Raw genomic sequence first — 26,446 nt, 5'->3', positions numbered from 1 at the left:
CTGTCTGATGCTATTTTATTTTAATTTGGCATTTGAGGCAACAATCAGAATTGTGTCACATTGACTCTGTTATGATTCTTTTGTGCAACCCATTGTGGGAGGCACTTGAGAGGACAGTGGAACCAAGAGCCATTTCTGGAATTGAGATATGGATAAATGTGCCAACTGTACCCTGGCTGATTGGCAGAGTACAAGCAGAAGTACTGTATCAATTTAAAAAATTTTCACTCTCACTCTTGTTTGGAGTTTCCAGTGAGGGGACCCAGCACACCAGATATCTGGCATCTTTCCCTGCCCTTGGCAGAAATAGCTTCTGCTTGTACATGGCAGACAGAACACACAGATTGGCCTAAAGGAGTCTCTAATTTTACTTCTCTCCCTGAAACCAGGGGACTGATCCTGAGCTGGGCATTCTTAGTCTTGGTGGTAGGCCTTGGGAGGTTAAAACATCAGAAGTTCTGGGACCCCTAGGCCAACTGACAGAAGAAGGGTTACCACTAGTAGGAAAAGGAACCAAAGTCCTGGTATGATTGACTAGAATCCTTTGGAATTGCTAAGAGTCGTCCAGTGTGGCAGTTTTTGACATCATCAACTATGGTAGACCACGCAGAAGGAGGCATACTCCTGGCTGAAAAGCTTCAGCACAGGAAGGCAGAGTTAAGGCCCAGAAGTGGCAGTGTCCAAAAAGCTCCTACAAACACACGAGGCCAGTAGCAACTATTTGTATAAAGCTGGTCATATTCAGGGATAAAGGACTGAGCAATACAACAGAGTTCAGAACTAATGTAACACTGAACTAGCTGATGGGAAGAGTCCAGCCCTAGCACATAGAGGGTAGCAGAGCCCAAACCCCAGGAGTGGTAGTTATCTTGTGCTGGCAGAAGGGATTAGTGGCAGCACCTGAGGCAACACTCAAAGCTTGGCAAAAGAGGACAGCAGCTGATCCTGTCAGGGTGAGGATTAACAGGCCCAGGTGACAGTGGCCAAGGCACCATGGCCCCCGATAGCAACAGTTAGTAGACCAGCTTTCCATCAGCAATGGTGACCCAGAGGTAAAAGAGTGGGCACTAGAATGGTCAACAGCAAAAGGCAGGGGCACAGCTTATTTTATAATCTATGCCCTGTATAATTCCATCCCAGGGAGGGCTTTGAGGAATAAGGGGCAACTCTGTTGGGAGGGGGTGGTATTTTCTTGCAACAAGAAGGGAGGAAGAATCTTTAGAGGCCATTCATGGGTAAAAATTTGATAAGATCTTGACTTTCAGCAGAGGACAATCCCCTCGAGTCTCTGCTGAGGACAGGTGCCCAAAGTCAGCATCTTTGCTTTGGTCCTGCCATTCCTTTTGCTGCTCATGATCACACCTTTGTTTTAAGAGTCAAACGCAAACACAAAGACTTGGCATCACCCCATTAAGACCAAGGCCTTGTCCAAGAAGACATGAGGCCTGGGATACAAAAACTGGGATTTCTATTCTTGCTCTTCCATATTCAATCATTTATTCAGGGAGCTAACAAATGTTTTTGCTATGTTTCTATTTTTAATTTTTCTTTTCCTCTTTCAATGCTGCCTAGAATCCTCAAGATCACGATTGACCAGTAACAGTCCCAAAGTCATTTATATGACAGAAGATGCTTTAGGACTCTGATGTCTAACTAAAATGGAAACTGACACCTCTGCTGCACCGTGACATAGGAAACCACAAATTCACATACTCTGCATTATATTGCATTTTTACTTATCTTGTTAAACATTTTCCAATTATATTTTAATCTGGTCTGGCTATAATAGTTTTGAGCTCCAGCTGCTCTGGAGGACCTTAATAATTTTATCCCCAAAGGACAGTAGGGTGTGAGCAATATCCTACCTCCTGCTCCCACTTAAGAGAAGCTAATTGTTCCTTATAAAGTACTAAAACCCTCTGGGGAAATTTGATTGGCTCAGGCTACTGACATCATTTTATGGTCTCCTGAATCCGTTTGAAGCATGGTTGGCAGAACACAACAGGTAACTCAGGCAGGGGAGCTTTGCTCAGATAAATCAATTCATGGTGTCCTCAAGTGCCTATCCTAGTTGGCTGGCTATCCCACTGCTAGGGCTAAGTAAATCTCCCCATGTTAACTCCTGAAAGACTTAGCAGTGTCTCATTTTGTTTCAATAAACTACCAGTCTGGAACACTTGGGTTGAATTGAGGAGTTTTGGATTCCTGCCTTCCAAATGAATGTTGATATATCAAACCAGGCAACACCCAGAGGGAGCATGAGAGATGATTTTCATTAGCACAGCAGCTGCTATTAGGGCCCCAAATAAAACTGCTCAGTTGTCAAAGTTTATTTTTAGTATTCTCCCACATGTATGCCTAGGATCTTCATACTGCTCTCTGGTTATTTGGAGTCCCCCTCAACCTACCCTAATGTGCATCCCAAATTATCTTTAGTAGCCAAATCAAAACTCATTTTACCTGATTCTGAATGATATAATTTATCTGACCATTTGTTCTCTCCATGACTTACCTGCCTGTGTTTAAGGTGTTGCATTTTGAGGGATTAGATAAGTGAATAATGAACCAAGAAAAAAACCATAGAAAATATTTTATTTAAACAATATGACTAGTCAAAGTATATGAACACGGCAATTTTCAGAAGTCATCAAAGCTATCTTAAGACATATGAAAAAATGCTATAAATTATTATTAATTGGAGAAGTGCAAATTAAAACAATTCTGAAGTACCACTTCACACGAGCAGATTGGTTAATATGACTTAAAGGGAAAATATAAAATATTGGAGGAGATGTGGGAAAATAGGGACACTAACACACTGTTGGTGGAGTTGTGAATTCACCTAACCACTCTGGAGAGAAATTTGGAACTATGCCAAAGGGCTATAAAACTATGCAAGCCCATTGACTCCATAATACCACTCACTACCAAGTCCATATCTCAAGAGATTAAAAGAAAAGGACCTATATGAATAAAAATATTTATAGAAACTCTTTTTGTGGTAATAAAAAATTAGAAATTGAGAAGAAGCCCTTCAATCAGAGAATGGCTGAAGAAGTTATGGTATTTGATGGAATACTACTATGCTACAAGAAATGATAAGCAGGATGGAAAAACTTATATGAAATGATGCAAAGTGAAGTGAACAGAACCAGGAGGATATCGTACACAGTAACAGCAATATTGTATGATGATCAACTGTGAATGTCTTGGCTATTCTAATCAATATAATGATCCAGGACAATTATGAAAGACTTATGATGAAAAATGCTCTCCACCTCCAGAGAAAGAATGGATGGAGTCTTGGTGCAGACAGAAGCATAATTTTTAAACTTTATTTTTCTTAACTTTTTTTTGGCAACATGGCTAATATAGAAATGTTTTTGCACGATTTTGCATGTGTAATTGGGGGAGGGGTGAGAGGACAAAAATTTGGATCTCAAAAACAAATTTTTAATGAACATCAAAAATAAATCATAAATTAAAAATAAAATGAATTACAAAATGAAAGGTATAACTGATCATAGGCTTAATCTATTAGGGGGAATTGTGCCATAATATAAAGAATCTGAACTTGGGAATCAGAAAACCAACTCAGCCACTTTACTAGTTGTGAAACTTTAGGCAAATTATACAACTTTCATTCTTAGTTTTCTCATCTGTAAAATGGGAATAGGAATACTTTCACAAGGGGAAATTGTGAGGATCAAGCACAATAGATGATAATGCAGGCAAAACTCTTTATTACTACAAAAACTTTTCAAATGTACTATTTTACCACAAAAGGACTATTGGGTTAAATCATGACCACTACTATTAGCAATTGTCATCATTATAACAGCACTTCAAAGATTCCTGATTACATAGTGAGGGCATTAATGAAGATTGTAGTTCTTTCACACATTGGTAGGATCTATTAAAGCTTGCCCTCCATTAATGTAGCCTTTAAGAACTTTGGGTGATCATAAAGAGACACTGAACTTTAGGGATGACAATCACCATCACCCCCACAATCATCCCTATACTCCTAGTTAGGGTATTGGCATTTAAAGTAAGTTTTAAAAACTAAATTATTCTTAAATGCTATCCATTCTCCCTAGAATATGCCAATGAATAAACTATACAGAATCAGCCTGTAGTCACACATCTTCATTCTTCCCAGAATTTCCCATTCTTCCCCACATTGTTTGGGCAATGTTGTGTCAGACAGTTCACTCTTGAACAAAAAGTCTTTTATTTTTATTTAAGGGCATCAGTTGGCATGGTATTCATTACAAATACTTTAATCTCTGATTGTGTAGGGTCTCTTCCATTTGGGGGCTATTTTCTAGAAAAAGACATTCAGTTTAGTATAAGTAATTAAATACTGCAAGTAAGTTAATGAATCTCTTTGCTGTTGCTAATAAAAAATCTTAAATGCTGGATTCTCTTAAGTCCACAATGAAGACAAAAACAGTTGGCTCCAAATTTTACTTATACTCACAAAAGAAAGATAAACCATACATAGATTACTCTCTACAAATAGTGAATACACATTCACATAAGAAGTAAAACAATGGGGATGTGGCAAAATTGAGACATTAATGCACTGTTGGCGGAGTTGTGAATTGATCCAACCATTCTGGATGGCAATTTGGAACTATGCCCAAAGGGCATTAAAAGACTTAAAAGACTGCCTGCCCTTTGATCTAGCTACACCACAGCTGGGTTTATACCCCCAAAGAGATTATAAGGAAAAAGACTTGTACAAAAATATTTATAGCTGCGCTCTTTATGGTGGCAAAAAATTGGAAAATGAGGGGATGCCCTTTGACTGGGGAATGGCTGAACAAATTGTGGTATCTGTTGGTGATGGAATACTATTGTGCTAAAAAGAATAATGAACTAGAGGAATTCCATGTGAACTGGAACGACCCCCAGGAATTGATATAGAATGAAAGGAGCAGAACCAAGAGAACATTGTACACAGAGACTGATACATTGTGGTAAAATTGAATATAATAGACTTCTCTACTAACAGTAATCCAATGATCCAGGACAATTCTGAGGGTCTTATAAGAAAGAACGCTATCCACATCCGAGAAAGAACTGTGGGAGTAGAAACACAGAAGAAAAACAACTGCTTGATTACATGGTTCAATGGGGATATGATTGGGCATGTAGACTCTAAACCAGTGGTTCCCAAACTTTTTTGGCCTACCGCCTCCTTTCCAGAATAATATTACTTAGAGCCCACTGGAAATTAATTTTTTTTAAATTTTAATAGCAATTAATAGGAAATATATATGTATTAATGTTTCTACCTTCTTTGTAAAATATAGTACAGAAAGGTGTAAATTAAAAACATTGAACTTTGAAATTATGAAACTATTTATTGAACTCAGAATAGAATGTAATACAAAAAAAGTTAAAACATTCAAAATCATCTTAATGAGAAGGATGAACCTGGTGTGCTGCTACCAGTTTAGTAATCCTCGGCTCTATTTTCATCAGCAATAATCTTAAATCACTGCGATTGACTATTTGCAATTGGTTTCTTTTTTGTTGTTGTTAATAAATTGGTTACCGCACTGAATCCACATTCCACTAAATACGATGAAGGAAATGCAATTAAGAACTTTTGAATTACAGCCCATATTTTAGGATAAGCCATAGGGATCTCCTTTTGCAAATGCACCTGTGGCCATCACTGCCCCCCTGGAATGCTGCAGCACCCACCAGGAGGCAGTGGTGCCCACTTTGGAAATCACTGCTCTAAATGATCACCCTAGTGCAAATATTAATGATATGGAAATAGGTCTTGATCAATGATGCATGTAAAACCCAGTGGAATTGCTTGTTTGGCGGGAGGGAGGTGGGAGGAGGAAAGGGAAAGAACATGATTCATGTAACCATGGGAAAGCATTCTAAATTAAGTAATTAAACTTAAATTTAAATTTAAAAATAAGTAAAATAAATTTAAAAATTTTATTAAAGGTCTTTTAGAGATAAGTGGGTTTTGGAAAAAAACTTACATTTTAAGAAAAAAGATAATAAAATCCTCATAAACTGAGAATTTTCTATAATTTCCCCAGATGCTGGTTTGAACCTTTGGAATCTCAGTTCTATTTTCCCAATATTCATATCCATTTAATTACTTTGAACTCTCACTACTGCAACAATGGTTAGGCTTTCACTATCTCTCATCTGGACCATCAAAATAGTTTTTTAATTAGCCTCTCAACCACCAGTCTCTTCCCTGATTCCTCCAGGTAAAAGTAAATTCTCTAATCTCAAACTTCTAATAGCACTATTCTAATTTCTCCAATACATTTCTTATAAGATATGTTCTGCATATGTATATTTCCTTTATTCTTTACCCTCTGCAAAACTAGATGGTAGGTTCCCTGAGAAAAGAGATATATTTTGTTTCATGTTTGTAACCCCAGTATCTAACATCCTGCATATTTCATATGTAAGCTGACAGAACTGAATTTGAAATTATTTTACTCATCATGGATCAGGTCTTGTGATGTATCAACCATATGGCTACAGCCTGGAAATTAATAATTTATATATTTTTTATAATCCTATAAATCAACTGATTTGACTCATCTCAAGGATCAATAAATGAGGCCAATTTAATGTATTATTAGTCCAGATCTTCTATTAATACACTGGTTAAACTAGTTACTAGGAATAGTTCATTCTTTTGTCAAATTTTTCTCTCAGGAAGCGGTTCATCTGTATATATGCTCTAGCAACCATATGTTTCAGATGTAAAACGAAATATGCTTTTAATGGGGCTTTGCAAAAAATATCTTGTGAAACTGTGTGTCAGATCATTTTTAGTTGGGAATCCAGTTGCTATGTGTATGACCTTGCATCATCAAATGCAGGTTTGAATCGGCCATGAAGATGCTAACCTGAGAAGAGGGAACTTATGGCAGAACTAGGGCCTTTCCATGAGAGGTGGAAGGTGCTTCCAGTCAAACCACCCTGGACCCATATTCCTTTCTGCCTGGGCTCTAGATGAGGCCCACCTAACTTTGGCCTTCACTACTAGTTCTTGTCCCTGGATTCTTAAACAAAAAAAGCAGGAGGTTTTGTTAGGACCAAGTGATGTATGTGCTGGGATGAAACATACCTGCTGCTCAGCTTGGAGTGAAGGGGTCACTAAGTGCCACACACAGCTTTTTAACCTAGAGCTGCTGAGTCACTCGTGATGAAAATAAACCTGAAGTGACACCTCAATGTGTGACTACGGAGACATAAGCTCTTAGGCATCACTACTTCTCCAAAGGGTTATTTCCCTTCTTAGAGCTTTTTTTTTTTTTTTTTTTTTTTTTTAAAGTTGAGAAGAGAGTCCTATAATTTTTTTGGGGAAAAAAAAAGACTCCCTTGCAGAATAAAAGGGATATGATTTCTGCTTAGGGAGTGAGTGACAAAGGCAGACAAAGAAAACAGAGAGAGACTCAAACATGGTAGCCTTATTTTTCTGGTACAAAGACTTAAGCCTCGGTGTAGGAACTCAGCATCATTTCTACTTAATCCACTACACTGGATAGACAGAACCCTTTTCCACCGTAACACTGAAGAATGAAAATTCTGCTTCATTGAAATGATGGATATTGGGAAAGAATATGAGCATGGATCAGGGATGGCTGGTGGAAATGAAATGGAGGAGAGGGGAAAAGACTCTAGGGGAAGTGCACTCATACATCAGTCTTTTTTGGGTGTGCAGATGTTTTTTCCAACTTCACAACAGTATGCAAAGGACAAACATCTTAAATATTTAGCTAAGATTCCAGCAGTCACTTGCCTCTGGCTACTCCCCATAATTAGTGGTTGTGGTTGCAATAAGAGACAGAAGTACACTTTGAGTTGCTTATTTTTTAAAAAGTGGTATTTCTAAAGGAATGCAGGGGTACCAGTGGGAACTATCTGTTAGAGAAAGGAAGGCTGAGTGTCCACCTAGTGGCTATAAAAATCCTCAAACTGTTCAATTCTATTACATTCATTTCAATTCAATGAGCACTTACTTATTAGTGTGTCCTAAGTACAAGGCATTATGCTAAGCCCTGGGGAGAGGAAGACAAACAGGAAACAGTCGCTGCCCATAGAAAACTTCCATTCCCTGTTTTGGGGGAGTGGGGAGTGTGCACATGGCACACCATAACATACATGCATATAAACAAAAAGTATGTAGACCATCAGTAAAGGAGGAGGGAAACACTAAGTAAGGAAGGGAATCAAGAGCACTGATAGAGGTTAGGAGGGGAAGAAGGAATAGATTCCAGTCAAGGAGATCAGCCTGCATTCAGGTGGGAGATTCCATGCCAAATATGTGGGGGCAGCAAGAAGGCTAGTATGGCTAGAAACCAGTTCTCTAGTGTTTAAAGATAATTTCTCAATCCTCTAAATTTGAAATAGGGAACCAAGAGTTGGCTGAAAAGAGAAAACAAATATACAATTTCCGATTTTTATGGCTTTGACTTAAATGGGCCACATTGAGGGCCAAGTAAAGTCTCACATTTAAAAGGATAATGTAAAGAAGGTCAGAACATAATCTACATTTTTTACTGTGAACTTTTAGTTTTAAACTGTTACTTTTCATTGGCTCACTTTTTTTCTCCCTTATTCATGAATAAAACACTTTTTTCTTCTGAAGTATTAAAGCCTCATACTCTTAGCTGACAATCAGATAGAGGCTTATAAGTTACATCTTCTTCTACACCTCCAGGAATACAATTCTTTTTTTTTTTTTTAAACCCTTACCTTCCGTCTTGGAGTCTCCAAGGCAGAAGAGTGGGAAGGGTAGGCAATGGGGGTCAAGTGACTTGCCCAGGGTCACAGGGCTGGGAAGTGTCTGAGGCCAGATTTGAACCCAGGACCTCCCGTCTCTAGGGCTGGCTCTCAAGCCACTGAGCTACCCAGCTGCCCCCTAGGAATACAATTCTTGATCACATGTTCAACTTTATGTAGGAATACTAAGGTAAACTGTAAACTACTTCAAATGTAATGCCATTAAACAATGTAAGATATACCTCAGTGAATAAACTGAAGTTCAAAGGGCAAGACAGGCAACTAAACAGTGTTAAAAAATGTAATATTCTGTACCAGCAGCAATGCAATGACCCAGGACAATTCTGAGGGATTTATGGTAAAGATGCTGCCCACATTCAGAGGAAGGACTGCAGGAGAGGAAACATATAAGAAAAACAACTGCTTGAACACATGGGTCGGGGTGGACATGATTGAGGGTGTGGACTCAAAACTACCACACCAATGCAACTAACAACAACTTGGAAATTGGTCTTGATCAAGGACACATGACAAAACTAGTGGAAATGTGCATTGGCCACGGGTGGGGGGACTGCAGGGGGCGAAGGGGAAAGGAGGAGCATGAATCATGTAACCATGTTAAAAATGAACATTAATAAATGTTTAAAAAAATGTAATATTATAAAAAGGAACATTTGCATACAACTAAGTTTATTTAATTTACTACCCACATTTTCATTTCACCAAAACATTACTAAACAGAAGATATGTTTTGACTTGTGACTAAAGACTTACCAAGTTCTGCTAAATTGCCAAACGCAACAAGGCACATCTCTGTAAGAGCTGAATTTTGGCAGTGGATGCCTAATAATTTCACTAATGTAGGAATAACACCCATATTGATAAGCTGAGCTTGCAGGGAATCTACAAAAAAGAAAATACAACAAAAATCAGGGCAAGTTATTAAACAAAATGCTTGGAATTGATCAAATTGTACGAACTGACAATCTGTAAGATTTGTAAAAATAGAAAGTCTCCCATTTTTCCTATTGAGAACCCAAAGCTATTTAATTTGAACTAATAAACTCAAGCTCACATAGATATACATAAAGATATATATCAATATCTATATCTGTGCCTCTGCCTTCAGAGCATAAAGCATAAAAGCCCTGATTACTGCCAATAATAAATGGAAATTTTAAAATCAAGAAGTTCTTATTTAGTAGATAATCACCACACTAGTTTCATCAGATTCTTTTAAGAAGCATGGTGTATAATGCTGCTGCCATTTGGTATGTAAATGAAATTGCAGGAAATCACGAAGAATATGAAAAGCTTAGAGGAAAAAGCAAGTTTAATAAAGGCCAAAAAAAAAAAAAGAAAAGAAAAAGAAAAAAGAAAGCTTTCAGAATCCTCCAAGGCAGTAGTTTATAATGAATAATGAAATAGGTATAAGACAAAGGAGCAAGTTGTTTGTTCTGGGTGTCTGCAAGTAGAACTTTCAAGATTGTTAGCAAGAAACATCATTTTGAAAAAGAAAAGAAGTGGTTATTTACAAATGTTTCCCTACTGTCCATTTTATCCATTTACAATGACATATCCAAGCAATACAGAGAAAAACACTGGTTTTAGAAGGGAGGAGACTGAGAGTCAATGGGGACTAGGTACATTTGTCAGCCATCATCTTTTCCTAGGTAACTAACTAGTTTCATATTCTAACATGTGTTTTGTGTCTCACATTTCCACAAGAGTTCTTCATTGGACAATGAGAATAAAGCACCTACAGTGAAGCAAAAGGAAAAGGAAAAAAGCCAATAGAAAGCCTAATACCTCCTTCTCCAGAAAAAAAGGTTAAAGTGGAAGGAGGACTACAGTATTGTCAAGTTTACACAACATACCTTCTTTTCATTACTAGCTAACTCAAAAATAGTATGTCATTTTAAAGTACTTCCTTCAACTTCTTTTAAATTACCTTTTGGTTAACTGAAGATAAACATCTATGTTCTCTCAGCAAAACAATTTTTCTTTGCAGCATGCATACCTCAGACAGCTTTTCCATTAATCTACGCATCATGGTCATGCTGCATTAGTGGATGAGAGAGTGGGTGAGCTAGGAAGTAGGACTGGACTATGGGAAGAGGAATCAGTCATTGGGAAGCAGCCCAGTTTGAAGGAAAGAGTACTTGATTTGGAGTTGGAGGACATGGATGTGTGTCCAAGCTCGGCCACTCATTACATGGATGAATTCAGAGGAGTTATTTCATTTCATTTCATTTCATAGGTTTCAGTTTATTTATCAGAGGGTTAGGCACTTTCTTCCTAAGTTTATGGGCCAAGGACCTTTTTAGTGGCCTCTGGAGTAACAGGCTACCTTTTCTTCTTCTGACTTTTAACATAGGTTATAGAGAAAATAAGAGAAACCTCTGAAGATAGCCCAGCAGACCACTCTGAGGGGAATTTGCCTGTTTGAGTTTGTGCATAAAACTGAAACTTTATTAGGAGGTGAGTGTGAGGAAAGGGGGAGACTTCATTATGAAAGGGGCTCTTTACAGAATAGATCCGAAAGAAAAGGAAGATTATAGATTAGGATTCCCTCCAGGTTTAAAATGAGCTCAACTTCTAAAGAAGGATTAGAAATCTGATCCCCTTTAAAAAGAGTCCAAGAAAAAGGAGAATAAACATTAGCAAAAGTAAATTTGGGAGGTATGAGGGGGAAATAAAAAAAGTAATGCCCTTTTTTTTAGGCATGATTTTCCTTAATATAAAAATTAGGAAGTAGCACAGATAGAGAGCTAGCCTTGGAGTCAATTAGATTTGGAGTCAGCTCTACCTCTGACACTGGCTCTCTGTGGATGAGTCCTTTAACTTCTAGATGACATTTTGAGACAATAAATTACAGAAATGATACGGAGTTGCTTTGGAAGAGGCAGAATCCTATCCCAAATGAACCACACGTCTAGTTTAAAAAATACTACAAAAGTTAATACAAAATTGGTCAATGATTGCATTCAACTATACAGAACAGTGAGATTACCATTAGGTTCAGCATTTAGAGAGATCATGCACTGTGTGGCTTTGCACATTGGAAAAAATTCAGCTACTTACCAGTCACTAGAGTTCTTTCCTATTGGGTCATCTCTGCAGATCCTTGATCTTTAGCAATATTTTTGTGGGCTTTTGGGTTTGTTTTAGATTTGGGGGGAGCACCACCTCAAATATCACAGAGCTGTTGAATCATTAAATTTCAGGTCTGTAAGCGTGAGCACTAGCGCATGCATTGAGTGTCAGTCAAACTCCATTGTGTGTGTGTGGGTGTGTGTGGGTGTGGGTGTGGGTGTGTGTGGGTGTGGGTGTGGGTGTGTGTAAGAGCATTGCATACCCCCTCAGTTCTGTTGGCACCAACTGTAAAACTTCAGTATTCTACAGGAAAATCAGGGAGAGCAAGTTCTTTGGGGAGATAATCCAGAAAGAAAATGTCATATATCAATGGTCAGGATTCACCTTACTCTGGTATTGCCAAAATAGATTCCTTGCTCTATTAATATTAGATTTTGTCCCCAGGGGAAACATGGGCTAATGGATTAGGAAAAACCAAAATGCTGCAAATAGGTTCAAGCAGCAATGCTTGAGGCTATGGCTGGAGAAAAAATTAACACAGCCACCTGGAAAATAGTATAACTGGCTGCAATCCATTGAAATCAGTTAGTTGCTAGAAAACACGTACTTTGAAGCCTCCTGGGAACCAGAGTAGTTATATTCTCACATACAACAAACATACTACACACAAGTAAAATAGAAAAATAAGCAGTCACCCAATTGGATAGATTTATTTGGGATCAGCTTTATTTTTTCATTTCTGTCCATCTAAAACAACCCAATTCTATGTGACTAAAAGTCCAGGGCAAAGAGGATAGCTTCCTCCTTAAATAATGAAGGCCCAGAGGGCAAAAGAACACAGAATTTCCTACAGTAAGGCTTAATCCCAGGCATTCTAAAAGACTATCTAATTCTTATGGAAGAAATTAAGCACATCATAGGAAAGAAATCTGAAAGCTTCATTAGCTTTCTAGCAAATATGACAGTAAGAAAATAAAAAGCAAATTGGGGCCACTGGTGCTGGTGCTCAACACTTTCAGGGGAGACAGCAATGTTGTATATATTATTCTGACATCCATGACCTGGACATCTCCATTTGCTTATCTGAGTCAGGACTCTTCATGTCTAAGAAAAATTTCTACTATAAGATCTTTATCCTGAATTCCAATTGAATGCTACTGCCATTAAGCAGTTTATCAGAATAATTGCTGTGCACATCCAAGTGCAAGAAATACACTGACTCTTCTAATTCAATAAGAAAAATAAATCTTTAATACTTTCTTCTAATGTCCAAAGAGAACACATTAATGCAAGTCTAACTGGTAACAGCTGTCACCTATAGAACTAGGATTTCTTTTATAAGGACCATGTCTGAATAAAAAATTCATTTACCTCAACTTATTTACCTATATATATGCATATATATATATATACATGTACATGTATGTATATATATTTTGTAACATCTGAAGAGAAGGTTCTCTTTTCTCTCTTTCCTTGCCAAAGATAGGGAGAATTTTTTAGAACCAGAAACAGTTCAAATTCTCCTCTACACAACTAAATGAGCCAATAAAATCATAGCAACGCAAAGGCTCTTGGGCCAGTAATGGCTGGCCAGAGAACTCAAGATGGATGTATTCTAGAGCTCAACAAACACAATATTTCACAAAATGCACCCCAGGCCCATACATAACAAACACTTTTTATGTATGTGAAAGACAGTCTCTGAACAGACAGCACAATGTCATTAAAGTCTTAAGACTTGTTCTTGTTCCTGACACACACCACAGACAAATACTGACAAAAATACAGTATTACAGAATTACATAATGTCAAAATGGCGCAGGCCCTACATGATCTATGGGGAGGAAAAAGGGAGAAGGCACTGAGGGGGTGCAATACAGATGCATATACAGGAAGAAAGAAGGCAATCAACACATGCGCTGGTGTGAACACTTACCTACCTACATTTGAATTTCAATGGTTCCATGTTCTTCACGTGACACTCATGGAAACTCCAAAGAATGGGGATCTGGAGAGAAGATCCCAAGTTGAAGAACCCCCTTTTTTTTTAATTAAGTTCTAAATTTAACATGCTAATTTAGACTAGATCATAGCTCCAGGTAAAGAGTTAGAGGTATTTCACAGCACACTTGATGTTATGCTGGTCAGCTACAAAAAAAGAACAGATGGTTTGGAAATGCCAAAATATATGCTTATCTCACCCACCCAAGTAAAGGTTATTAATAGGCAATATGCTTAAATTATTAACATGTTATCAGCTAAGAACTAGTGATAACTCATTTAACTAACTGTAAAAAATATGGTTTTCTATTCAAATTTGGTATTAAAAAATTTTGGCTGTCTTTATTGTGTATCAAAATAAAAAGATATATAGGATATTGACTTTAGGATATACTTAATTATATTTATGAAAGAAATAAACATAAACTTCATCTGTGATGGAACCACAGAGGTGAAAAACAGAAAAGATAAATATTAGTAAGGGGGCATTTTAATAAGAACTTCCAAGGTTATTACTTGTTCATTCTTGAAGAACATTTCTCGGGATAGGTGGCATACTTTTAAGTCTCCCCAAAAGATGTAGAAAAAGGAGCAATTATTAGTTACCTCAAAGAATTCTAATCACATAGTTTGGAAGTTTAAGAAAGATTCAGCATACCTTAACTAAAATAATAAGAGAAAAGAAAAACTTTAAGAAGCACAAGATGAAACAGAGATTAACAATAAAATGGATAGCTACTACAAACTGGTGGTTAGGTATCTAAGCACCCTTCTCATTAGCTTTACCTTTAACCATCATTTTTTATCCATACATAGAAGTTTGTATAGAAAGCTAATTTACATACACTTTGAAAATTAATTTAAAATAAACTGTCTTGAAACCCTTTCCACAAAGCATACACATATGTGTTATATGTGTTTTGCATGCAAAATAAGCCATTGATTGAAACTAAATAGTACATATTTCATTTTAATAGTACATGGAAAAAAAAATTCAACTATCAAGCTTTGACATTGTTAACTCCTGAAAAGACCTATATTTACAATGCTCACTTAAAAAATTAAATTAGACCATGGGTATGTTTGAAGTTTATTAGTATCTCTGAGTTAAGAATTCAAAGAAAAACAAATTATGAAGTTTCTTTGAAGATTTGGAAAACTTTCCATAAAAAACCAAGTTCATCTTATTCCTTTAACAGAATAAAGACAAATGGGCAATATTAGAGGGAGAAAAAGAGGAGAAGAAGAGGGGAGGCGGTGGACATGGCAGAAAGAGATAGGAATGGGAAGGGGAAAAGAAGACAAGGGGTAAGGAGCCAGAGAGAGACAGACAGAGAGACAGAGACAGAGAGGATGTCAGCTTAATATATTCTAAGGCATATGCCATATAAAAGTAGGACTTACAAAAATTCATTTGAGGGGATTATTTATATAAAGATTTTCTTTCCTTTGTAAATTCATTCACACTACAGAGGATCCTTAATGTTACTAGTCTCTCTGTTTTAAATAATTAAATGTGTACATTTTTTATTTCACAAACTTCTTAAGAGTAAACTAGCTCTAAGCATGATACATCTATATAACAAACAAAATAAGTCCAAGTTCTACCCAATGCCCTATTCATTTTAAACAATATTCAAAACGAAAAAATTTCAGTGAACAACTCAGTCATTCATAGTGCCATGTATATTTGATAAGTAGGCAAGTGTGGTTTTCAATATTCATAAAGGTTTATTTACCTGCTCAAGATAGTTTTTCTATTCATAACCTATCTATGAAATAACATTTTACAATGGCCCAGACATCAAATTCTCTATCTTCAAAAGTATTATCATCGTCACCATCAAAAGAGCTATACTTACAACTGTAGTCTCTAATTTGGGAGTTTTATTAGATAGAGCAGAAAACACAAGAACTTATGCTCTTTCAAAAGTAAAGTGTTATCAAAAGCATTTACGGCAAGTGTCCATATAAGCTACTTTTTTGACCTACAAAATATTGTTTTCATTATTAACCATAAAGTTTTTTTTTCATGCACATGAGAAAAATCCATAAATTTACCAACAAGATGATACTTTGTAAACAGAACATTTTCTCCTTAAAAAAGACAAATCCACAGTTGGATTTACCTCCATAACAAAAAGCTTTTAAGTTTAAGTTCTAATTAAGAGACATCAATGAACACACAACTTAGTACATGTAATTGTAATAAGCTAAGTATGAAAAAAGGAAGAGAGCTAGAAAGCACGTCTATCTATGAGCAGAAAAGATGAGGAGGAACTTAAAAAGTAAAACATATAAAAGAATGTATATTGCTTATCATAAAGGATATTTCTGAAGTGGAGATTTAGAAGTTAAATACAAAAATACAAAATCAATTGACAATGATTTTGAATACCAACTCTGTGCAAGACAGCATTGTATGTAAAAAATGGATTAGAGGATCACAATTTAGAAGTGGTGGATATCTTAAAGAATCAACTCTCCAACCCCTTTCTGTAACAACCAGTCCTTCCAACTTAATTTTTCCGGTCTTCTTATAATGTTTTGGGAACAAATACACAGTCAAAAGACGATGAAGGAAGAGATGAGAGTGAAAGTGATCATAAATAAGGCTTTTGGCACTGATGCCTCAAATGGAATAACAAAGCAATAGATATTCTTCCCAGCTGTACCGGCAAAATGATCAATCTCTATTCTCCCACACCCAATAGCACTTTCCCTACCTATTCTTTTTTACTACTTTGTATTTCCTTATCAGTATACAGTTTGTATCTCCTCAATCGAATGTGTAAGCTCCTTGAGGATAGGGACTATTTTTTTTCATCTTTGGAGCCCCAGAATTTAGCAGTGCTAAATATAAATATAGGGCTCAATAACTCCTTGCTGAAATAAATTTTGAAGGCCTTTTGAAGGTTTCATAGAACTTTTCCAAACTCTTTTCTTTTTAGTTAGTTGGTTCTTTTAAAAGACTTTGTTTTTATTGTGAAATTTAGTGTCAATAAATGACTTTTTTCAAAATGAATTATAAAGCTATCTTGCTTTAAGAAAACCCAACACTACTCCTTTTGACAACATCTCCAAATTATCTTGTGTATATCTTGTTTGAATATACTTATTTGCATGTTGTTTCCTTCATCAGATTGTAAGCTCCTTGAGGTCAGAGGCATTTATTTGCCTTCCCTAATATTGCCAGTAATTAGCACTGTGCCTGGCACATTTAATACTTGTTGACTTGATTCACAGATTTAAAGCTCAGAAGGACCTTAGAGGTCAGAGTCCAACTCCTCACTTTACAGATGAGGAAAGTAACTGACGCTGAGAGGTTAACTGTAGTTAAGTAACTTGCCCAGAGTCATGCAGTGTCTGAGGCAAGATCTGAACTTGGGTCTTCCCAACAGCATTCTATCCACTGAACCAATTACATATGAAAACCTTTGTTTATCTGAACTTACAGGACACTGTACTTCTGTTATGGGTCTATCATATTCTATTTATCATATGTAGATTATTATCTACAATATGCCTATTACATATAATACTTCATGACTATCAATTCTAAGTTTCTTGAGGGCACAGGTTTTGTCTTATTTATCATCAGATTATTTACTACACAAATGTCGAAGAGAAATTAGAGATAACTATTTAGTTGAGAGGATTCCCTATAGCAGGGGTCAGCAACCTTTTTTACTGTGAGAGCCATAAACGCCACATTTTTTAAAATGTAATTTCGTGAGAGCCGTACAGTGCTCACAGTGCCGCTCCTGTAACAGTGCCTGAAAAAAAAATTGACTTTATGGCTCCTGCAGAAAGAGCCATATCTGACCCTCAAAAGAGCCAAAAATGGCTCAAGAGCCATACGTTGCTGACCCCTGCCCTACAGGATTCCTCTAAACGACTTTCCAATTAGGCAGGATTTAGTTTACAAATGTACAACTTATACATATAATAACCACTTCAGTGTCTGCCAATTGGTGCTATATTTATAGGAACGCATGTACTGTTGTATAAGGTGTAAGATGGCACATGGTGCACGGTGTCACTAGAACACATTCCCTATTCAGTTAAGTAAATATTTTGAAAGAGTCTTAAAGTCTGTTGGAAACCAAATACTTTAACACTACTATTTCTACTTTAGACTTAAACTTTTAGAGGATTCAAAGGTCTCAAAACACACCTTTAATTATCATTCTCACTTCCTACTTCTTAAGTAGGTTGGAGAACTAATAATAAAGTTTCACTTTATAGATTTGGACATTAGAATTTCCCAAATCATTAAGTCAACTAGTGTCCAGACTAAGAATGTAGGCTTAAACTGTGATCTGGGGCTTATCCATTAAGGGGACTGATAACCAAAGAGTAGAGAAGTGCTTTCTTTAGAAAAGCTTATATTGATGACTCTTCTGGACATTTTAATACTTTCAATGCCAAGCATTTAACTGGTTCCACAGAGAACAATAGGGAATGACAATTCCTTAGAAGTCCCTTAGCTACAAGTAGGTCTGGGGCAGAATTAATTTTCTATGTTAGGATGAGCAAATATGTAAATATTCTGCTTAAAAAATGTAGAAGCTAGACTTTCTCTCCAGATTCTCCACTACACCTTTCCTCCATGGAGAAATCTCTTTCCCAAGGCCTCTTCTCTTCTGGAGCACCAGAAGAACTTTTTTCCTAACTCATTCTTCTGATTTCTCCACATTCATAATACCTCCCCTTTATATGTGGTCTTCCCCTTAGAATGTAAGCTCCTTGAGAACAGAGACTATGTTATCAACATCAGTAGCCACCATACCAAATACATATTAAGCAATGCTTAATATTAATGCTCTATCCTTCTATCTTTTGCACTAGCAGGCAGTAATGAGTAGATTTAAAGAGAAACTTCCTGAAGAAGAACTAAGAGAGATTTCTAAGAGTCTTATTGGTAAAGAACTCTCTTCTAGGGACACAGTTTAATGACTGCTAAGGAAGACTAGAGATTTAATTTGGAAGATCGCTATTTCAGATCCCTTATATAAAATTGTAGATACTAGAGCAAAACTGTTCAATAAAGATTGTACGTAATATAAAAAAATTAAGCTGAAAAGCAGTGTAAAGAGTCAACATTATCTCATAAGCTGTTACCCTAAATACAAAAAGCATGGAGAACAAAAACATGGAAGAAAGAAGAGGGGAGATGGGCCTGAAGCACTTGATTATTGTGATAATAAATTTAACATTAAACTCTTTCTAAATCATTTTTTTAAAATTTTGAAAGCTGAACTTGGCATCTGCATCAAAACCTTCAGATCACACTATAATTTAAATATGATCCAAAAAAGTAAAATATAGTCTTCCAAATTAGTTTTAAATTGCTTCAAGAAAATATTTACCATGTTGGAAAAAGCTGGATCTACTTATAAAGTACTTTATAAAGTCCCTGACTGTCCATTTGGTGCTCAGCTCTTTTCTTTTTGAGTGCCATCTTTATTTCATTGATGAAAAGGCCTCTAGAAGTTATCCACCAGTTTTATGGGCATGCTATGATTTGTGCATATCTATACATTATATTCTCATTGTCATCTTCACTGAAAATATTCCAAATAGCTGTGAAGAGCTTACTGCCATTTTAAAAATGTTGACCAAATTAATTATTACATATTTTCAAAACAGGATACTCAGTTACAGAACAAACAACTTCATGCAGAATAAACTTGTTTTCACCAATATTGCATTAATTATTAAGATGATCTTTGTTTGGGCTCATTTCCTTTTTTCCCTCATTTTGGAAATTAACCCTTGTCTTGTTTCTCCACCTGCACAGTTCCAAATGGAGTTTAAAGTAAGTGGAAATAGCTTGAATAATTGAGTGCTAGTTTCTTATTTGCATTTCAGATCCATATATTTTGTGGTCAGGTTCCAATTATTCATGGATTGACTGTCCATTTTATTGATTATCAAGATTCTTCCTTAACATCAAAATACAAGGTAGAAGGAGAAAAAGGAGGAAAAGTTTGTTAATAATGCTAATTCTTATCCTGCCAGATTTGGAAGGAGTGGGGAGAATCTTTGTGGGTTACCTACAAATTTTCATTTTTATGTTATCACTCATACTGTAGAATTGGCAACGTTTCTTTTTAAGCTGTTGGGAAAATATTTTGCAAAATGTACTTTTAGAAGGGAGAAAGATATTGTAGCTATTTGAAACTGCTTAATTAGAAAATTCAGAAAACAATTTAATTGACAATGTTATTACACATATGTTTGATAAATAGATGATTAAGCATTCAAGCATTTATTAAGTACCTCCAATGTGCCAAGTATTGTGCTAGGTGCTCAGGATATAAAGACAAAAGTGAAATAAAACTTTAACGGGGCTTATATCCCAAAAACTTGTATGTAGATAGATGGACAGATGGACAAACGGATGGATGAACAGACACAAAGAGACATAGGACAGACATACAAATACAGATAGATTAGATAGATGGCTATAAATAGGCTAGAGTACTATAGAGATTTAGAGAGAGAGAGAGATGTATATATAAAACACATAGGCAGACACATAGTAACCTTGGATGGGAAAGTCACGGAGGGAGCCAAGAAAGGCCTACTGCAGAAGATGACATGTGATGTGAATCTCCTGGAAGCAGAGATGAGTAGAAGGGCATGGCCGATAGCATAAACAAAGATATGGAGCCTGGAAATAGATGGCTAGAACATAGGTGAGTAGATGGGCAACATGTAAGGAAGCTAGGCCAGGCTAAGAGTTTCCTTGACAAAGAAGGGTATATATTTAATTCTAGAGATAATAAAGAGTCATTAAAGCTTATATTTGAAGGGATACGATCCAACCTATGCTTTGAGAAAATTACTTTAGCAATTCTGTGAAAAATGGATTATTAAAAAAAATTTTTTTAAAGAAACAAAAGTTGGAAATATATGTGTATACACACATATAGTAACTATATAACAAACAAACTATGTGGATTTCAAAAAATATAAACTTTATGAGGTTTACTTGTATTTTTTAATTGAAATTTTTACCTCTTTTTACCCTAATATCCAAATAAAATCAGTGATTTCATCGGCATGGTCATCCCTTCTACTGAAAAACACAACTAACAAAGCTAATGAACTAACTCTTCAAGAGTTGCTATGACCAGATTATATCCCTAACTGGAATCGTTCTCTAATACCAACAATTTTATCCCGTTATAGAATATATATGTTTAAGAGTTGTTTATCAAAGTAATATGCTAAATTAAGAAAGAACTTTTGAAATTTGGTAACTCCATAATCTTTCATGTCCTTTCCAACTATAGGAATCTACGATCTGGCCTTAGACACTTCCTAGCTGTGTGATCCTGGGCAAGTCACTTGACTCCCACTGCCTAGCTCTTACCACTATTCTGCCTTGGAGTCAATACATGGTATTGACTCCAAGACGGAAGGTAAGGTTTTAAAACAAAACAACAACAACAAAAAACCAAAATCTACGAATTCTACATCTTAAATGAAACTTATTACTCATTTTGTAAATTTGCATAAAAGAAAGATCAGGATCACTGAATTTCTTTTTCCATCACTGACTATTAATATAAAGTAATCCTTAAAAAACTCAGTACCAATTAATGAAGTTATTTTTGCATTTTAGAAATATTTTATCTCTACTAGAAGTCTCAAATTTTTGTAATGTAGTCTATGAATTCCTGATTGCATTTTTAAATTATTTTGTTTGGACTTCTCATTTGAATAAGGATGATTATTAATCCTCTTTTTCCCCCAGAGATAAAGCAAGTTTTCAGGAGTTTTGTTTACCATTCTCATTGCTATAGTTCATCAGCATGCCACAAAAGACAGTCAAGAGCTTCTCATTGGCGGGGTCTGTGCTACTGCTCAGTGACCTTAGATGGTCAACTACAATTTGGGCACCACCTGCATGCTCAACTGCACTCCTGCCCTCATCTGTAAAACAAAGAGTTAAATTAAAAATAAAAAATAAAAAAGGATCTTATAATTCCAAACACAAAATATAACAGTTATACATCAACACAATCTTTAAACAATAAGAGGAAAACAGTCCTGAATGGACAAATATTTTAAAATAAATGAGTGATTTTAGACAAAATAGCTGAAATGGAGTAAGGAAACAAAACCAACCATTTCTCTTGGAGAAAAAAAAAAAATCACATTTTCATTTGTCAACTGAAGGCGATAATAGGGGTTTTGTCCTAACCAATACCATCATCACCCAAAACTTCTATAAAGAAGAAAGTGAATTTTTTTTTCCATTCTTCAATTTCTCAGATTGGCAACCAAACAATACACTAATCCATCAACAGGTTTCAAATGTAGCTAACAGAGAAGCTATTTATGACCAATTCTCAAAACAGGATCTAGTGAGCAGACCTAGATCACGATATGTCAACCATAAGAATGAGCTTGTCTACTGTCACTACAAAAAGTCCAAAAACAGTCCCCAAACTATCTTTAAGGAAAAAAAAAACAACTGATTACTTATGTTACATTTTTCTCTACCTATTACCATTCAAAGTATATAGTTTAATGCCTGTTTCAATGTTTGCTTCTCAATTACTACAAAAAGACCCAAAGTTTTAAAAGGTCCTAAATGCCTCCATTGAATTCCCATTATGCTTACTTCAAAGTGGTACATCTTATCTCATTAAACATTCCTCTAACTTTTTAACCTTTGAACGTTCACAACACAGACAATTGCTTTCAAAGAAAGCAAACATACTTCAAAAAATTCAAATTAATATACACACAATAGATTCTATCTCAAATACATACACTTGCACACAAAAATCTGTCTACTTATGATATCTACTGTTTTAGATTGCCTGGCAACTTAGTATTTATTGTATTATAATATTAATATTATAGTATTATTGTATTGTATTGAATTGTATTATTGTATTATATAATCAGAAGTTGCAGATTATCATAAAATTAGATTTCATCCAAAAATTGCGTACCAAAAATCTGTGAAGAAAAGCTGTTAAAAAGATAGTTCCTGAGACATATAATAAAACAATGAAACAAAAAAAACCTCAAAAATAGTATTTGTAGTTTCTTTCCCTAACTTTACTTTGGAAAATAAAAGAGATCGATAACATATATCTTTTTAAATATGTGGACTTCAAGTGAAAATGTGTTCTTTTTCTGTACCTATATCAAAATCAATAGCAATAAGAACCAGCACAGCATTGCAAATCAAATACTTCAAGTTTTACAAGTTCAATAAAGACATTCTACAGTGTCTCATTTTGAATACAAATTATGCCTTTTGCAATTGCATGAATCTTTATATAGTTACTGAACATTCAAGGTAGCTTTTCAGTTAGCTGGTAGATTTACATAGTATTATGCTTGTGATTATTTTTAAATTATTTTCATGAGGTTTACAAAGTGTCTGTATTTCAGGCACAACTCTATATGGGATGTGGTGAACAGTTTTTGCTGTTTTATTCTAGGTATGATTTTGATACCTATTGCCAAAATAAAACTGAATGCTCCAAAAGCATTCTGAGTTGGTACATCTAGAAACATAAGTTTTCATTATTTTCTTAAAGCAACATAAGATTTCAGCAGGAAACCAAATATAATTGCTTTCTTATTATGTCTATACTGTCCCCTCTACCTTTACCCCAATCCTCTGTTCCTTGATCCCAATGTTCTCTGGAGAATGGCTGGCCCTCTTCACATACTCCCTTTCCATCAGCAAAATTAATTCTGAGACTTTAAATCTGGAGAGAATCTAATATTTCCATCACTGTAACAGCAGCCCCATGGTAGATGAAGCAAAATTGTGAATAGCATGGTTATTAGCTCTCTCATGATATAAAATGAGAGAAGGAAAAAAAAGCAATATTATTGTGGAGTAACATAGGTGGTATAGCTTTAGCTGCAAAGCTCCATTCTATCATGCACAAGTTACATATGAAGGATGAGAAATGAATTACAGTCAATGAGAAACTAGGACTTTTGTGTAGCTTATCATAAATGAATATTCTGGGGACATTTAATTTCACCCTTGCAAAAATATCATCAGGTTATCACCTCCCATATCTTTAAAATAATCCCTCTCAATGAAGTCACTTATTAGATTTGCTTTTTCTAGTTGTTATCCTATTTCTGCTTTTTATTGAGTTTGTGACCCATTAAAACCCAAGATCTTTCTCATGTGACTTTCTCAAGTTATTAGACATATTAGCCACATCATTCCCATTCTGTACTTGTGGGGGAAAAATGAACCCAGGTATAGGATGTTATAAACAACCAAATTAAATTCCATCATATTAGATCTGGTCATCATTTTAACCTGTCAATATCTGCACATAATCTGCAAAATTTATTTTTTAAAATTGCCTTCGTGCACATCACCAATAAAGTATACAGAATCACAAAGGGCCATGGAGAGATCAGCCAAACCTTCCATTCTCTAGTTCTAAATTCAATAATGAATCTAGTCATTCATCCAGCTGGATCCACCCAGATGCAGTGTTATCTGGACACAAAGATGGTCTGAGAGACTGGCAAAGGGAGTGCTGAAATCCAGGTGTATTAAATTAGAGTTAGAGAATTTGATCACTAGAAGGGCCCAGAGAGTCCCTCTAGTCCAGTGATTCCCAAAGTGGGTGCCACTGCCCCCGGTGGGTGCTGCAGCGATCCAGGAGGGCGGTAATGATCACAGGTGCATTTATCTTTCCTATTAATTGCTATTAAAATTTTTAAAAATTAATTTCCAGGGAGCTAAGTAATATTTTTTCTGGAAAGGGGGTGGGAGGCCAAAAAAGTTTGGGAACCACCTGAAAAAGGATATCTTCTACCTACATGCCTAGGCTCTGAAAATGACAAATGAATGCACCTGTTTATGCATCTATTTCTGTCCCCATGTTTGTCCATGGTTCAAAATGCAACTCTTCCGTGTACTTGTGTAGTCAGAAGGATGATTGGGAGGATATGGCAAGAAAGTATACTTGGGGATTTTCCAACAGGAACTGAAAGGGGGACAAAATAGCTAGTGGAAACTGAATGTTAACTCTACACATCAGTAACACTGGGATAAAAGAGTCTGGTTTTTACATCATATAATGTTACAAATTATACTATATACTTACATAACATATAATATACTTATACAATATACCTATATATACTACATACTTATACCATACACTATAGTTATGTATACATGCCATATCCTCCAACTAAATTGTAAGTTCTACAAAAGCAGCAAATACTATCTATATTCCCTACCTAATGCCAAGCACCAGATTTAAACTGAACAGAACAGAAATTTGAATTATATATACACTTAGAAAAAGACATTAATAAAAGTTCCAAATAAAAGCATGTTTTCCCCCCCATGTTACTCCAACCTTACCGTATTTATTATTAGCCTTCTGTTAATGGAAAATTAGATGATAGAACCTTTGAGAAGGATCAAAGATCTGAATATCAAGGTCTAAAAGAAAATTATAGTTATTTTTGTTTCCTTACAAATAAAATTAAAACAACAAATACACATAAATGGAGAAGATGTCATGTGGCATAGTTTCAAGGGATGGCCATACCTGTGTATGGTTAAGGTAGATTGCTAACAGAAATCGAGGAAAATGAGTGACTGGAGATCCACAGATGATGGGAATGAGGCCCTAGATGGAACAGAATGAACTTTAAAGTAAGAGAGAAGATAAATAAATGCTAATGGCAGAAGAAGGGTAGGAAATTGGCAGTCTGAAGGAAAGAACTATGAAAACTCCTTTTCCAGGTCCTGTATGCAAGGGTACAGAAAGGGTGTGAAGAGATTTGATGTCTTTGGAACAAAGGCAGAATACAGTGAGCAGCAGAAGATGGAAGGAATGGGAGAAGAGGAAGGGCAGCAATAAAGGAAACTCCCAGAGATCATGGAGGAAATGGAATGCAAAAGAGGAATGGAATTGGGCATGGCCAAGGTTGAGATAGATAGGTAAATAGGAAAAGACATTTTTGCCTAGTCGAAACCTACAAATTGAAAACATTAAAGGAGAAAGAGGTAGGATTTGATGGTCAGAGAGCATGAGGAATATCAAGTAGTACAGTCAACAAGTCACGGTCCTCATTTGAATGGTAGGCCTCTACAGATCCTGACTGTACCACAGTGGCATTCACTTGGTAATTAACCCACTAGGTTAATGATGGCGCTTTTTGGTAGAAATTATGGGAGGGAGTGAATTACTTGTTTGACAAGAAACATCTGCCTTTTAAGGCATGGTGGTGCTCAGTGTGGGGAGACCAAGAAGGGGGGAAGGAGTAGCCATCTGCATCATTTTTACCACAGATTCACACTTTCTGGTCTCCAAGCTGAAATGTTTCCCCTCCTCATCTCCATTTTATTTTCTTGCTGCTTTCAAGACCCAGCTCAAATCTCAACTTGTACAGGCAGCCTTTCTTGGTCCCCCACTAGTAAATGCTTTCCTCTTGAAGGTTACTTCTCTATATTGTATGTACCTAGTTATTTATAAGTTGTCTCCCCAGTTAGATTATCATTGAGGGCAGGAACTTGGGGGTGGAGGGC

General features: G+C 35.9%; 1 protein-coding gene across 1 annotated transcript in view; it reads right to left on the bottom strand.

Moving 5' to 3' along the window:
• The window catches only part of RAP1GDS1 (Rap1 GTPase-GDP dissociation stimulator 1), a 286,184-nt gene that overhangs the window by 42,233 nt on the left and 217,505 nt on the right, over positions 1 to 26,446 (bottom strand). Inside the window, exon 7 of the mRNA XM_044681621.1 lies at positions 9,559 to 9,687. Coding sequence (XP_044537556.1) covers positions 9,559 to 9,687 — 129 coding nt within the window. The remainder of the gene's footprint in view (positions 1 to 9,558; positions 9,688 to 26,446) is intronic.

This window comes from Gracilinanus agilis, chromosome 6, assembly GCF_016433145.1.
Source record: "Gracilinanus agilis isolate LMUSP501 chromosome 6, AgileGrace, whole genome shotgun sequence".
Classification (NCBI taxonomy): domain Eukaryota; kingdom Metazoa; phylum Chordata; class Mammalia; order Didelphimorphia; family Didelphidae; genus Gracilinanus; species Gracilinanus agilis.
Note: the sequence above shows the minus strand (reverse complement) of the source record. Positions and strands in the feature narration are given on the sequence as shown.